Source organism: Antechinus flavipes, chromosome 2 (genome assembly GCF_016432865.1).
Source record: "Antechinus flavipes isolate AdamAnt ecotype Samford, QLD, Australia chromosome 2, AdamAnt_v2, whole genome shotgun sequence".
Lineage (NCBI taxonomy): Eukaryota > Metazoa > Chordata > Mammalia > Dasyuromorphia > Dasyuridae > Antechinus > Antechinus flavipes.
In genome coordinates, this window is record NC_067399.1 from 400,786,170 (window position 1) to 400,800,811 (window position 14,642).

The following is a 14,642-nucleotide window of genomic DNA, read 5'->3' on the forward strand; positions in this document are numbered from 1 at the left end:
GGATTACCTTGAAGGATTGTTATAAAAGGCATTTGTGGATCTGTGGAAGATTCCTTGCAATCTCATTTAGAGATAGGGCAATATTCAGATATCCCAAGTGTGCTATCCTTCAGGCATTTCTATTACTGCTCTAAGATGGTAAGGGGTGAAAGTGCTACAAATGCCCAATTCTGGGTCCTTTCACTTGCTAGAACTGTGTAACTGTCCCAGAAGGTTTTGAGCTTCCCCTGTAATATGTGCACGTTGACTTAGGAAACTAAGAAATCTCTTTTGGCTTTGGTGATTTCTGGGATAAGAAAGATAAATATTTATAACAAGTCAGTTATGTTGCTTTCCGTGCTTTACATTCTAGGCAAGTTACCTTTCTGGTCCTAATCCCAGTTTTGCCTGTTTTCACCTTTGCTCCATTTGAAAGATGTGCATAAGAGAAGATCTCTTTGTACCCCACCACTCTCCCTTTCTCCTCTGTCATAGCTTTACCTGCTTGAAGTTGTCAGCCAGAAACAAAAAATATACACTGCAGAAACCCAGCTGTGTAATGATTAGCAAAGACCTCACGAGATGCCTGGGAGGTGGGAGGAACAGACAAGAGAACAATCATTCCCCCTGCTGTTTTTGAAGAGGAAATTTAAGAAGCTTTTTCAGTTTAGAGCCTTCTTATTTGCACATTTTTTCCCCCACATGCTTTTAGATTCCCAATTAAGCTTCCTCTGTTCATCTTCACCCCTTCACATCCCTTTCCCTCATATTCACTAGAAGCAACTTCAGGCAAGTCACTTTCTATGCTTCAGTTTCCTCCTTCGAAAATGGAGTTTTGTGTATATGGTCTATTAAAAATCCTCCTACTTCTCAGATCTTCCAGCTGCCATCAATGAGCAGCAAGGTGAAACAAGAATGGAGGATGTGATTTGGGCCTTTATTGCCATAACATTCCCTTACATTAAAAAAAAAAGATTATTGGGGTGTCTTGGGGTCAGAAGACATTTGACTAAGCAGAAAGGTTGTCAGTTGTATCACAGTGATGTCCAAATGGAGCTCCCAGATCCCTCTAAAGCCCTAACTTCATAACAAGCTGGATCCATCAGATCAAAGCTTTTTTTGGACACTCCTAATCAGCTTTAAATTGAACTCTGATACACATTTCAACAGGCCTCTCTATGATTCTTTCCAGGTTGCTTGTTCTCACTCTTTCCTATCTCATAGCCAAACAGAATTTCTGGATTTGGGAATGAGGGAAGAAATAAGCATTTATTAAGTGCCTCTACATGTCAGACACTTGCTAAACATTTTGCAAATATCTCATTTGATAATAGGAGCCTTTTCTTCTTGAGAACTACATGCATGAAGTTCCAGAGTCACTTCATGGAGGCTATTAGAAGTCCTACAATGCAGGAAAAAGTCTTTAAAGAATATCCAAGATCAAAAGCTCTGTTCTGATTAGGAACCATTAAGTCCAGGGAGCAGTCTGGTTATCTTGTTATATAACCTAAAAGATCAACACTTAAAGAAAAGCAGGAAGTGAGTGTGGGGGACCTTAGAGGTTCTTCTAGTATTAAGATACCCTGAAAAGAAGAAGAAAAAAGTTATCCTCAAAATTATGTTTGTTTTTTAATGTTTTTCCTTTTGTGGAATATAATTTAATATACTTAATATATGCTTATAAAATGCTTATGTGTCAGATATAATAAATATATATTAAATATTTATATTAATATAGAATATATAACATATAAAACATTAATACAATAAATACATATTAAATATTAATATGATTAATATACTGTATAAATAATAATAAAATGCACATTAATTAATTTAGGGGTCTGAATTTGTGATTTCTATTGTGTAGAAACCACTGGTATTGGATAATTTCTCTATTAATCAATTAATCTCTAATTTATGGGTTTGGGATCACAGTTTCAGAACTGGAAGGGACCCCTCTCATTTTTCCTATGAGGAACCTGAGGCCCGGAGAAACGCATTTGTTCAAAGTCACATAGGTAGTAAATGGCATTGGCAGGATCCAATCCCACATCCTCGGACTCCAAACTTAGCACTTTCTTCCCTTGTATGATGCAAACCTTAGAGAACTGCCTTGGGTACCAAGAAGTTTGTGTGGTTTGTCCACAGATACAAGTGTGTCACAGGACTTGAACCCAAGTCTCAAAATCCAACCTTTTATCCAAAGTTTCTTGCTACCTGCTTTTAATTCTCATTTACATAGCGTGTAGTGTATATGTATGTGTGTGTGTGTGTTTTGCTGAGGCAATTGGGGTTAAGTAACTTGCCCAGGGTCACACAACTAGGAAGTATATAAGTGTCTGAGGCTAAATTTGAACTCAGGTCCTCTTGACTTCCTGGCCGTTGCTCTCGCCACTGTGCCATATATCTGTCCCTATATGTGTTTACAGCTTAAAAAGGAATTTGAAGGAAAACAGTTCAGTAATCATATCACTACTGTGTTTTTCCATGATACCTACCCTGGTGCATCGACCAACTTTGACACATGCTCTCACAGTGTGCTCAGTATCAGGGGCTGTCATGGGGCTATTGATGAGACGAAACCACTAAAAGAAGAGACAGGAAACCCAAAAGACTTGTTCTGCCCACGTGGAATGCTTATCCAAGGAGAGCCCAGACAGCCCAGGATACAGCTCCCCCAGGGAATCAGCAGTGGTTATGGGATTGTCATGGCTCTGATTCCTTCCCTTTAAATGAGCCGATGCTATAGTTTGTTGACTTTTGTTGACTCCTGAACTAAAACTATTAATTCAGCAAAATTCCAAAGAAAAAGAAATACTCCTAATCTGGGAGGATCCATTTGGCAGAATGGAAAAAAGACCCAGAGTTCAAGTTCTGGACAATGGCAAAGCTTTGAGTTTGGAGTCAGAAATGAGTTTGCATTGTAGCTGATGAGGAAAGTGCTCCAGCTGCAATATTAAGTGTCTAGACTCAAAGCCTAATTTCATCACATACTAACTGTGTGACTGGACAAATTGGTACAACTCTCTGAAATGGAAAGAACACTTAATTAATACTTGCATTAATTATCTCCCAAGGTTAGGGTGAGGAACATCTTTCTATGAGCCTTAAAGTGCAGTTTTATTGTCATTATTGATGATCATGATGATGATGTTCAATTCTGATAGAATTTAGATAGAAATTATCCTTGGACAAATTGTTATCCTGTTATTAGTTTTACATAAAATGCTCTGTCGGTTATTGCACCAATGCATAGAATGACTTTTTTTTTTTTTTTTTAAAGAATGAAAAATCCTAGCAGGCAAGCTCAGTTTCACTGAAAGCATTGTCAGGGTAATTTGAGTGATAAGCAGGATGAAAAGGATGACATGTACTCTAGTTTATTCCCAGGAGTTTTTGTTTCTTCCAGTAAGTCTTTATATTTTGAAAGTTTTTTGGAGTTGTGAGTGTTTGCTGTAAACAATAGCCTTATATTTTTATTGATCAATGGTAGGTCAGGACAATTATGTACAATGGTTTCACTTATCGTAATGTTCTATATTCCCAATAGTTTATTGGTTAAATTCTCTGGCATATTTTGGGGTATTTATAATTTGCTCTTTGTTAGCTTATGAAAGATAGCAGGCGCTTGTTGCATAATTCGGGTCACCTAATTATGTCTTCTAGGACATTGAGTAGGGGTTAAACTGCAGCCTGCAATGATCTGTGGCATAGTTTCTTTTGTGCATAATATGCTGAGACATAATATGTCTCCAATGATAAATCCAGGCTCCTTAAAGATAATTTTTTCTATAATCTCTAGTGTCCAACACCTCTTTTTGAATCATCACTCTAAACCTCTCTGCAAGCAAATCTTTATGATTCAGCCATTTGTTACATGTTGTAAATTGATTTAATGTGGATCCACCAGGAAGGGTGAATATTAACCATTTCATAGGCTCTTTCTATGGGTAAATGACTTTCAATTAAATTCAATAAATCCAATAGTGTGGGGGGTTGGCCTAGATGTGACTTATTGGATAAGAGTGCTGAGCCTAGAGTCACAAAGTCTCATCTTCCTATCTTCCTGTTTTCAAACGTGGCCTCAGACACTTACTAGCTGAGTGATTTTAAGCACGTCCACCTAACCCTTTCTCTCAGTTTGTTTCTTCATGTGTAAAACAAGCTGAAGAAGAAAATAGCAAATTACTCCAGATCTTTGTCAGGAAAATCCCAAATAAGGTCATGAGGAGTAGGTTATGACTGAAATAACTGAATAGTAATAAAATAATTTTTTTTTACTGTTTTACTTTTGTTCTGTAAATCTACATCTATTTCTTTCCAAAATATCAATTAAAATTTTTCACATGTTTGTCTTGAGCTCTTAGAACATCCATCACTTCCCCTCTCTTTTGCACAGAGAAATGTTTATCTTTCTAGAGTTGCCTTGGAGGGATGGTCTTGTATTTTCTTAATATTTCACTGGGTTTTACTTGGATACTTTTTAACTAAATGTGTCCATTTATTAATTTGTTATTATTATAAATACGAAGTCACAAAATTTAGAAAAGGAAAGGACTTAAAGAATCATTTAATTTCATCTTTTCATTTTAGAGAGGAGGAAACTGAGACCCACAAGAGGAAAAGTCCAAGGTCACACAGGTTACTTTAAGTAGCAGAGCAGAGTTATGAAACCAAATACAGTGCTCTTTCCAGTTATTTCATGCTGCTCTGACATTAATATTAATAATAATTGGCATTGTTTTTATATCTGTTATTGTCAAAATCTTAAAAATGGATTTTGGTACAATATATAAGTATTATTAATACCACGTTCATCTTCTTAGTAATAATAGTTATTATTTGTTATATGAAAATACTTCTTTGAGGTTTTCAATTTGCTTAGTTCATACATGGGAAAACAACTCCTTGATAGTACGATAAGAAAAAGACAACAATTCCTCCCAGAAAACTGAAAGGCTTCCCAGGACAAAAAGTCCAGATCACCATCTCATTTTCTAGATAATAGACACTAATGATCCTTCCTTAGATCAAGAGGCTAAGCAGGACTCTCAGTGGGCTTTAACGCATGTTATCCTTTTACAGGTGAGGAGACAAGATATTACCTTGCCCACAAAGAGTGGGACCGAAGCCAGAGGAAAGGACTGGCTTCCAGCCCATACATCACAGTATCTCCATAATCCACAAAGGGTTTTTGCAATCTGGAAGGAGACATAAATAGACATTAGCTGTCAACTACTTTAGCCAGAGCCTGTAAATCAGGAGAGAAAGAGCCTAGATTTAGAAGTCTACAGCCCTGGACTCTTAGGGACCATGAAATCTTGGAACTAAGGAGGACTTTTTGAAAGTTCATCCAGCCCAACTCTTACTCAAACAAGAATCCTTTCTATAGTATCCCTGGCAAATGCAAAATATAATCACAACTGAAAATTTTCCAAAATTGAGGAATTAATTGGCAGAATGCATAGAATACTGCACACCCTGAGTTTGAATCCTGCTTTGGATACTTACTAAGTGTTTCTAGGAAAACACCATCTACAAATACATTTTTTTTTTCAGTATATTAGGTGTTATGAAGAAAATAGATTTCTTTGTCCAGTGGCATCAAATAAATTTAGAGAGATGGATATTAAAAGGGAAATGTTTAGAAGGTACTTGGGAGACTGTGTGATATTAACTCTGGGCCTCTTGAGGGAGTTTTCCATCAATCAGATTATCCTGTAGGAGTGAGTGCAGACTAAATGAGTAGCCATTTTAATAAGTTAGTGAAAATTTAATCAATTAATGATAAGCAAACCTAGGGAGCAAACCATTAATTCACTCATAATTAGACTGCAGTTCAACAAAAGTAATCAATACATTGAAAAAGTGATATTTTATGCAGCATTTCAAATCCATTGACTACCCCACTCCTGCCTCCAACAAAGAAAGCAGGTTCCCTTTTGGAACCAGCCTTGGTCAACTGGAATTTCTTTCTTTCTTTCTTTCTTTCTTTCTTTCTTTCTTTCTTTCTTTCTTTCTTTCTTTCTTTCTTTCTTTCTTTATTGTTGTTGAAGCAATTGGGGTTAAGTGACTTGTCCAGGGTCACTTATCTAGGAAGTGTTAAGTGTCTGAGGTCAAATTTGAACTCAGGTCCTCCTGACTTCAGGGCTGGTGCTCTCTCTATCCACTGAACCACCTAGCTGTCCCAATCAACTGAATTTTCACAACCTTCCATTTCTATTGTTTTGTTGTTCTATCTACATTGTTGTAGTCATTGCATAAATTGTTTCTTGGCTCTGCTTGGTTCACAATGCATTAGTTCATAGGCACATTTCCATGCTTCCTTGTATTCATTTGTCATTTCTTATAACAGAACTATTACATAATATTGATATATTTTAACTCGCTAAACTATTCCCTAATCCATAGGGATTTACTATAGTTCCAATTTCAGTACAAAGAGTGCTATTATAGCTATTTTGATTTATATGAAACCCTTCTTTTTATCACTGACTGTTGGAATCTTTACAAACTGCTAACTAATTAGAGTTGATCTAATCTTACAAGAAGGTGTTTTGGGCCAGAACCTGAAACAAGGTACTAAGTAGAACTAATTAATACAAGGCTTGTGTTCACACCTTTACTCATTGGAGTTCACAAATATGGGAGTAAACTTTGTAACTTTATGAATTCACACCTCCCTTGAAGCTCTTTGGGCCAAAGAGCACTATGGGAGAAAACCTATAATCCCTCCCCCTTGATCCACCCATGTCAATATCCAACAAGACAATATCCAATGCAAACAACTCCAATGTAATTACCAGATGATGAGGAGAAATCCCAAATTTGGTAAATAGAAGGGAATTAGGTTAACCGCTTGGGGAAGAGGATCTGCTTATATTTCCACAGATGGAGAGTCAGATGGCTGACAATGAGACTGTTAAAAGGACTTTTAAAATCTTCAGGAATCATTGGATTTCCTAAGACAAGATGAGACTGTTTCAGTTCTTGAAAAACTAGCAAGAATCATTGGATTCCTTGAGATGAAAAATTGTTGATGAGACCTTTTTCAGTACTTCAAAGCTTACAGGAACTATTGGATTCATGGCACATGAACTAATGGACAATGGAATCCTATTGGACTGTTTCTAGGACTTATGGACATGTGTAAATTTTCAGGATGATTCATGTTATTTGTTACATTACTACTAGCCTGTGTTATATTGCTATGTGCTTATGTAAATTATGTATAATGGCTCCCATATTGAATTTATGTATTTATGTATACCATGTATATCTGTTACAAAGTTCTGGCCCATATTGATGGATTTATGTGTACCCCTTCAGAAACCCGCTAATCTGATTTGATTTCCTATTTCCTTTGGTGTTTTCATCTCCCTTCCTGAGGTGTCAGGGAAGGTGTGATCACCTTTTAGGTGAGGTTCTCACCTCCTTGAGAAATCAGGGAGGTCATGACCACCGTATGTTCTAAAACAAAAGGGGGAGATGTTGGAATCTTTACAAACTGCTAACTAATTAGAGTTGATCTAATCTTATAAGAAGATGTTTTGGGCCAGAACCTGAAACAAGTTACTAAGTAGAACTAATTAATACAAGGCTTGTGTTCACATCTTTACTCATTGGAGTTCACAAGTATGGGAGTTTCACAAAGTAAACTTTGTAACTTTATGAATTCATACCTCCCTTGAAGCTCTTTGGGCCAGAGAGCACTATGGGAGAAAACCCATAACTGACTCCCTTAGGTTTCATATCTAGCTATCTCTATGTCAAAAGTTATGAACAGCGGTAAGACATGACCAACAGGATGATTTCAGAAAGGCCTGGAGAGACTTACATGAACTGATGCTGAGTGAAACGAGCAGGGCCAGGAGATCATTATATACTTCAACAACAATACTATATGATGATCAATTCTGATAGACCTGGCCATCTTCAGCAATGAGATAAACCAAATCAGTTCCAATGGAGCAGTAATGAACTGAACCAGTTACGCCCAGCAAAAGAATTCTGGGAGATGACTAAGAACCATTACATTGAATTCCCAATCCCTATATTTTTGCCCCCTGCATTTTGGATTTCCTTCACAGGCTAATTGTACAATATTTCAGAGTCTGATTCTTTTTGTACAGCAAAATAACGGCCTGGTCATGTATACTTATTGTGTATCTGATTTACACTTTAATATATTTAATATTAATAAATATATTTAATATAATATATATACTGGTCATCCTGCCATCTAGGGGAGAGGGTAGGGGGAAGGAGGGGAAAAATTGAAACAAAAGGTTTGGCAATTATCAATGCTGTAAAATTGCCTATACGTATAACTTGTAAATAAAAAGCTATTAAAAAATAAAAATAAAATAAAATAAATGCTCAAATATAAAAAAAAAAGTTGTGAACAGTTTAGCTCTAAAATTCCTTGCAGATGTTATTTTCTATATTCTTACTTTCATATAAGAACAGGGATAAACAGGATTTACCTGTGGCAGAAGTGGTGAGCACACTTCACCAGAATGCCCATACAGTGTACAATCATGACACCTAACATCATCAAACTGAGAGGACCCACCTGGGGAAAAAAGATGGGAAAGAAAGGAGAGATCTCATTTGTAAATTATCAAAATCCAGCGATGGCTGGGGAGGAACAAAGTTTTAAAATATAACCCTAGGGAAGGAGACATGGCAATAAAGAGGCAGTAAAGATGGAAAAAGAATTACTCAATTTATCTTTCCCCTCAGGACTTCTTTCTTCCTTCTCTATTATTGTTGAAGGCATCACCATCCTCTCTGACTGAAGCTCATAATGAAAGGATCATCATTGACTCTTCATTCTCACTCTTCACTCCTATATCCAATGACTGATCATTTCTACCTTCATAATATATCTCAAATATGCCTCCTCTTTTCTGAAATTGCCACTAGCCTGGTTCCAGGCCTTTATCACCTTACACCTAGATTTTTATAATAGTCTAATAGTTGCTCTCCCTATCTCAAATTTTACCCTACTCCAAATCCATCCTTCACTCACTTATTAAATGAATCTTTCTAAAACACAAGGCTGACCATATCACACCCCACTTCAATAAACTTCAATAGTTTCTAATTAGCTCCAGATTAAATATAAACTCTTCTATTTGGCATTTAAAGCCAAAACATGGCCACCTTCTACTTTTTCCAGTCTCCTTATACCTTACTCCCTCCACAATTTTGTCATCCAATAATATGGCCTCCTTTCTTATTGCTCCTCAAACCCAACATACCTTCTCCTAATCCTGTCTTTTCATTGGCTGTTCTCCATAGCTGAATTCTTTCCCTTCTCATCTTTCATTCCGCCTGTCTTAGCTAGACTCAATGTCTCAGTTAAAGTTTTATCTTCTGGAAGCATCTTAGTGTCTTAATTTTAGTGGCTTCTCTCTGAGACTACCTCCAATTTATTTTTTAGTGTGTATATAAAAACACATACACACATAACACTTCCATATGATAAATTGGAATCACACACACATATATATGGAGGATATTTATATATATCCTCCATATATATGGATAAAGAGGTGTATATATATACACATATATATATATGTATACACACATATGCATATATATATATACACACACACACACATATGAGATATGTAGTTTGTACATAGTTATTAGAATTTTTTTCTCCTCTATTAGACTGAGATCTTTGAGAAATAGGGACCTTTTTTTGCCTTTCTTTGTATATCTAGTCCTTGGCTGTTGTGCCACAGTTCTCTTTTATTATCCTGGTTAATTTTCCCTAATTATCCTGACTCAGTTTCCCTAAATTGTTCTGCCTCAGTTCCTAATTGCTCTGGTCAATCCTGCAATACCACCCCTCCCTTCTAATCATGATGATCCAGATAAATAGAAAGATCATTTTAGACATCATCAGAATGTTGGATGCCTCTCCCCATTTTGTAATCCTAATTTATCAGATGTCTCCTATGCCTCCCCTGACCCTGTCAGAACCGGATTGTTAGTCCCGTGTTCCCGCTCTCAGTGTTGTGACTCCACCCCGTGTGTGTGTGTGTGTGTGTGTGTGTGTGTGTGTGTGTGTGTGTATATACTTTATATATATATATATATATATATATATTTGTCATTGAGAACTCACATTGCTGCTGGATTCTTGGAGACAATAGTCTCACTCAGTCCTGGGACCAAAGCATGGATCCATTTGGCCCCAGTAAATCTCTCCATTTCAAATATAATATTAAAAACTCTAATCTTTATCTTGCCTCAATTTCTCCAGCATTATAGACAAAGGACTGGTAACACAGTAGGTGCTATGATAATTGATTGAATATTCCTACTCCTATTTAATATCCTAGAAAACAATGACAAATTTGATAACCAAAAGGATTCAAACAAGTAAAAGAGAGAGAATTCTGTCCTAACAACTCCCATACCCGTCAGAGTCAGTGGTGGGCTACCATAAGGTTGTACCCAGACTTCTTTGGCCATTGGAATTTTGCATGTTTGAAACCGATCAATAAATGGGACTATTAAGATTAAATATTAAATTTATGAGAAATTATGAGAAAAAATTATGAGAAACAGCTCAATGTGGGTGAAAAGAACCCCGGATTGAGGTGGAAAAATCCTGGCTTCCTTTTGTCTGTCTCTGATACTAACTTGACATTTAAGTTTGATGAGTCAATTGAGTGTTTCCCAAACCAAAACCTTTCCATTGCTAAAAATTAGAGAGATCCATTACATATGTGTACATGTGCATGCAAGCTCACACATGGTCTTTGATTTCACTGGCATATGGAATCTCTTAAGTGAGCAAATTCCCTTTGCAAAAGCAGATCAGTAACTGCATAGTCTTATACAGTTACCTAGAATACTGAGAAATTAACTTAAATAAAGAAATTACAGGGATCCCAAAGCAATAAATCACACATAAGAAAATCTGTGATTTCATTAGTTTGTGATCTTTCTATGGCTTAGCAGACCTTTAAGAATTTTTATGATCAAAACTAGTCATTACCTAGTGAACAAATGTATTTATTACAAAAGTATTGTATAATACAGTGAATACCAACATGGAATTCCATGGAATCAGGAAGACTTAAAATTCAAATCCTGCTTCTGATTCATCTTGGCTGTATGACTCTGGGCAAGTCACATAACCTCTCAAGAGTGCCATGCGACTCTCCAAAGATATAATTGGTACTTGAAGAGCAAGTTAATCTACATTGGTAGAAGTTTCCTCACTGGAAAATTCCCTATACTAATAGGATCAAAAAAGGAAAAAGAAATCTCAGTGAGCAGGAAATGAAATTTAAATTTATTTATCATTGAAACAAAAGAAATAATGGATGTATATTTAAAGATCAAGACATCTTATGTAAAAGTGATCTGAATAAGTCTACACAGTAAAACATTCTCTTGTGTTTCTCTATATATATCCTCAGAGGACTTCAGGTCTTGATCCTATATGTAAAATCCTGCTCTGGTGCCTTACCATGGCTTTGAGATGACTTTAGATTCTCAAAGATCAGCCACTGGAATGCAAACTCTGGAAGATTGTATCATTGTTTTGAATATAAATTCAGGGATGGGCTGTGTCTGTTGTCTAGAGAGGAGCCCTTGTCTCTGTTCTAAGGGCAAAATTAGTTAAATGCAAGGCAGTTCATTATTCTAAGGTTGGCCACAAAATAATGATGATCATCATTATTATTGTTATTATTTGGCTGCAGCAACTAATAATGATCAAGCTATCAATAGATAGAGGAACTTCCTTCTCTGAATATATAATGTAAACTGTTTGAGGCCAAAGACTCCAAAAGTTTTGACTCTTAGCTCTTAGCATCATATTTAGCACATAATGTTGGTTTTCTTTGGCAAAGATACTTAAGTGGTTTGCCATTTCCTTCTCTGACTCCTTTTACAAATGAAGAACTGAGGCAAACAGGGGTCAAGTCTTGCCTAAGGTTACGAAGCTGCCAAGTATCTGAAGCCACATGTGAACTCAGGAAGATGAGCCTTCCCACTCTCTACCTGCCCATTAGCACATAACAGACATTTAATAACTATATTGAATTGAATTGAATAAGGGTAAGATATGTCTGCATTAATAAAATTTTGCATCCTTGAAGTATTCCAGTATTTTAAATAAAAAAAAAAGAATAAATTCTCTCCAAAATGGCTTTTATTCCCATGTATACTTCACGTGCTATGGTGAAAGAATTTTTTAATTCTACAGTGCAATGTATAGGCTTAAAATTCAAATCCTCCTTCTGATTCATATTGGCTGTATGACTCTGGGCAAGTCACAAAACCTCTCAAGAGTGCCATGCAACTCTCCAAGGATATAATTGGTACTTGAAGAGCAAGTTAATCTACATTGGTAGAAGTTTCCTCACTCTATAACATTCAACGAGTTCCTTCTACTCTCTGCACCTTAACTCTCACATTTAAAAATGGGAAAAATCACACTGACAACCACCATTCTCACAAAGATTTTCTGAGGACAAAATGAGGTGGTAGATACAAAAGTGTTTTGTTACAAAAAGTGTTATTTGCTTGAAAATTTGAAGAATCCGTGATTTCATCAGTGTGTGTATTCTTTTTAGTAAGGAAAATTTCAATCTTTTGATCTCTTAGCATCTTTAAGAGTTGCTGTGTCAGTCAGCCTAAATGATCCAAGCTGGGATAGGGTAGCAGAATGATAGAATGGGAAAAGTCCTGGCCTTGGATTCCTGACTTTGACACTACCTCACTCTATAACATTCAACGAGTTCCTTCTACTCTCTGAACCTTAACTCTCACATTTAAAAATGGGGAAAACCACACTGACAACCACCATTCTCACAAAGATTTTCTGAGGACAAAATGAGGTGGTAGATACAAAAGTGTTTTGTTACAAAAAGTGTTATTTGCTTGAAAATTTGAAGAATCCGTGATTTCATCAGTGTGTGTATTCTTTTTAGGAAGGAAAATTTCAATCTTTTGATCTTTTAGCATCTTTAAGAGTTGCTGTGTCAACCAGCTTAAATGATTAACTTCTACAACTTAACTAAGCAGATCCTCCTCCAATGGACAAAGGTTCATTATCCTGCCTAAATTCAAAATGTTTCTTCCAGGCTGCAGGATTTATAGTACAGAGTTTATGGCCCACTAGAGATTTGAGAGCTCAGGATTACCTCCACATCACAATGTAGCATTGGAAAAATATGGCATTATTGGGAAGCTATTAAGTATTCCTCTTGATTATTATTCTAATAAACAAAGTTGATGTGGCAAAACATAGCCCCCCAAAGCCTTCCAATTTCTAAATAATTTAATAGTTTGAAAACCCTCTCATCTCCTGCCAAATGGGTGATACTAAGCCCAATTTTTATAACCCCCACTTACTATGATGCCTGCATTCTTCATGGCTAGAGGCAGCCCCAGAAGACCTGTGCCAATATTTGCTTTGAATAGATGGGTCAAGGCCTGAAATCCTCTGAGGAGAGAGAGAGGGAAACACAAGAGAGTTAGTGTGGAGATGTGCATAAAGCATCTGTAAAATTTAAAAAGAGGTTCCTGTCAATTAGCTCTGGCACCAAAGAGACAAAATAAAAGAATTATTTAGGCGGGGTATTTTAGCTCCAACATCCTTTCTTGGAAAATCTGGGTTCTATGCTAATGATTGGGTTAAAAGTCTTAGAGCTTCTTTCTCCCTCATAGCTGTAGCACAGGCAACCCCAAACTGGACTAAGGTAGGAAGACGATGGAGGAAAGTACAGAGAATAAGAAGAGAACAGAAAAGAATAAAAAAATGAGTTCCTCCCTTCACCCTCTGCTGGTCAAAATTGTACATATAAACCAATAAACATTTTACCTTTTGAAATTTTAAAGGGGGAAATCAAAGAATATAGAATTATAAGGAACTTGAAAGATCATTTAGCTTAAACACTGAGAAGTGAGTTGCCTAATGGCAAATCTGGAATTCAAATCTAGGTTCTCTCATATTTAACTTATATCCAATTGCTTCACATCTAGGAAAGGCGGAAGAAAAAAAGAGAAAGAGAAAATTTGGAATTCAAAATTTTATAAAAAATGAATGTCAAAAGTTTTCTTTACATGTAATTGGAAAAAACAAGTTGCTATCAAAAATAAATTCTACTAACAAAACCAAAAATAAATCCAGGTGTTCTGACTTTAAGTCCAAGTGCTTCGTCATACCACGCTAATAAAAAAAATAATTTATTAAATGAATTTTCACATTCTAAATGCTGGGGACACAACTACAAGTACAGGAAAGTTCCTGCCCACAAGAAGCTTAATAGTAGAGGGAAATATATCAATTAGTTAGCCAATAAGCATTTATTTTATGTTAGGCACTGTGCTAAGCTTTGGGGATTCTGATAAAGTCAAAATAGTCCTTGCTCTAAAGGAATTCACATTTAAGGAGGTGTTTTATTTCTAGGGAAGAGTGTTTTAGTTTATGAAATCACAGGGATGGTAAAGAGGGCCAAAGAGTAATCAACTGACTCACTGTTTTCTAGAAATAGTAGCAGGATTGATTTAATTACCTAGAATAAGTGAAAGTTGGGGCAAGGAGAAGTGAGGAATGTATACACATGTCAAGAAAATGTCCGGGAAGCATTGTGTTAAGAGTCTGGAACTGGACAAATATA

At 36.2% G+C, this 14,642-nt stretch overlaps 1 protein-coding gene across 2 annotated transcripts in view; it reads right to left on the minus strand.

The window, feature by feature from the left end:
* The window catches only part of LOC127550108 (proton-coupled amino acid transporter 1-like), a 52,901-nt gene that overhangs the window by 17,764 nt on the left and 20,495 nt on the right, over positions 1-14,642 (minus strand). Inside the window, exons 3-6 of one of the 2 annotated variants that reach the window (XM_051978740.1) lie at positions 13,375-13,465; positions 8,469-8,557; positions 5,088-5,183; positions 481-565 (exon numbers count right to left, since the gene is read on the minus strand). In XM_051978740.1, the coding sequence (XP_051834700.1) occupies positions 481-565; positions 5,088-5,183; positions 8,469-8,557; positions 13,375-13,465 (361 nt within the window). The remainder of the gene's footprint in view (positions 1-480; positions 566-5,087; positions 5,184-8,468; positions 8,558-13,374; positions 13,466-14,642) is intronic. The other variant, XM_051978741.1, reaches the window with a different exon arrangement.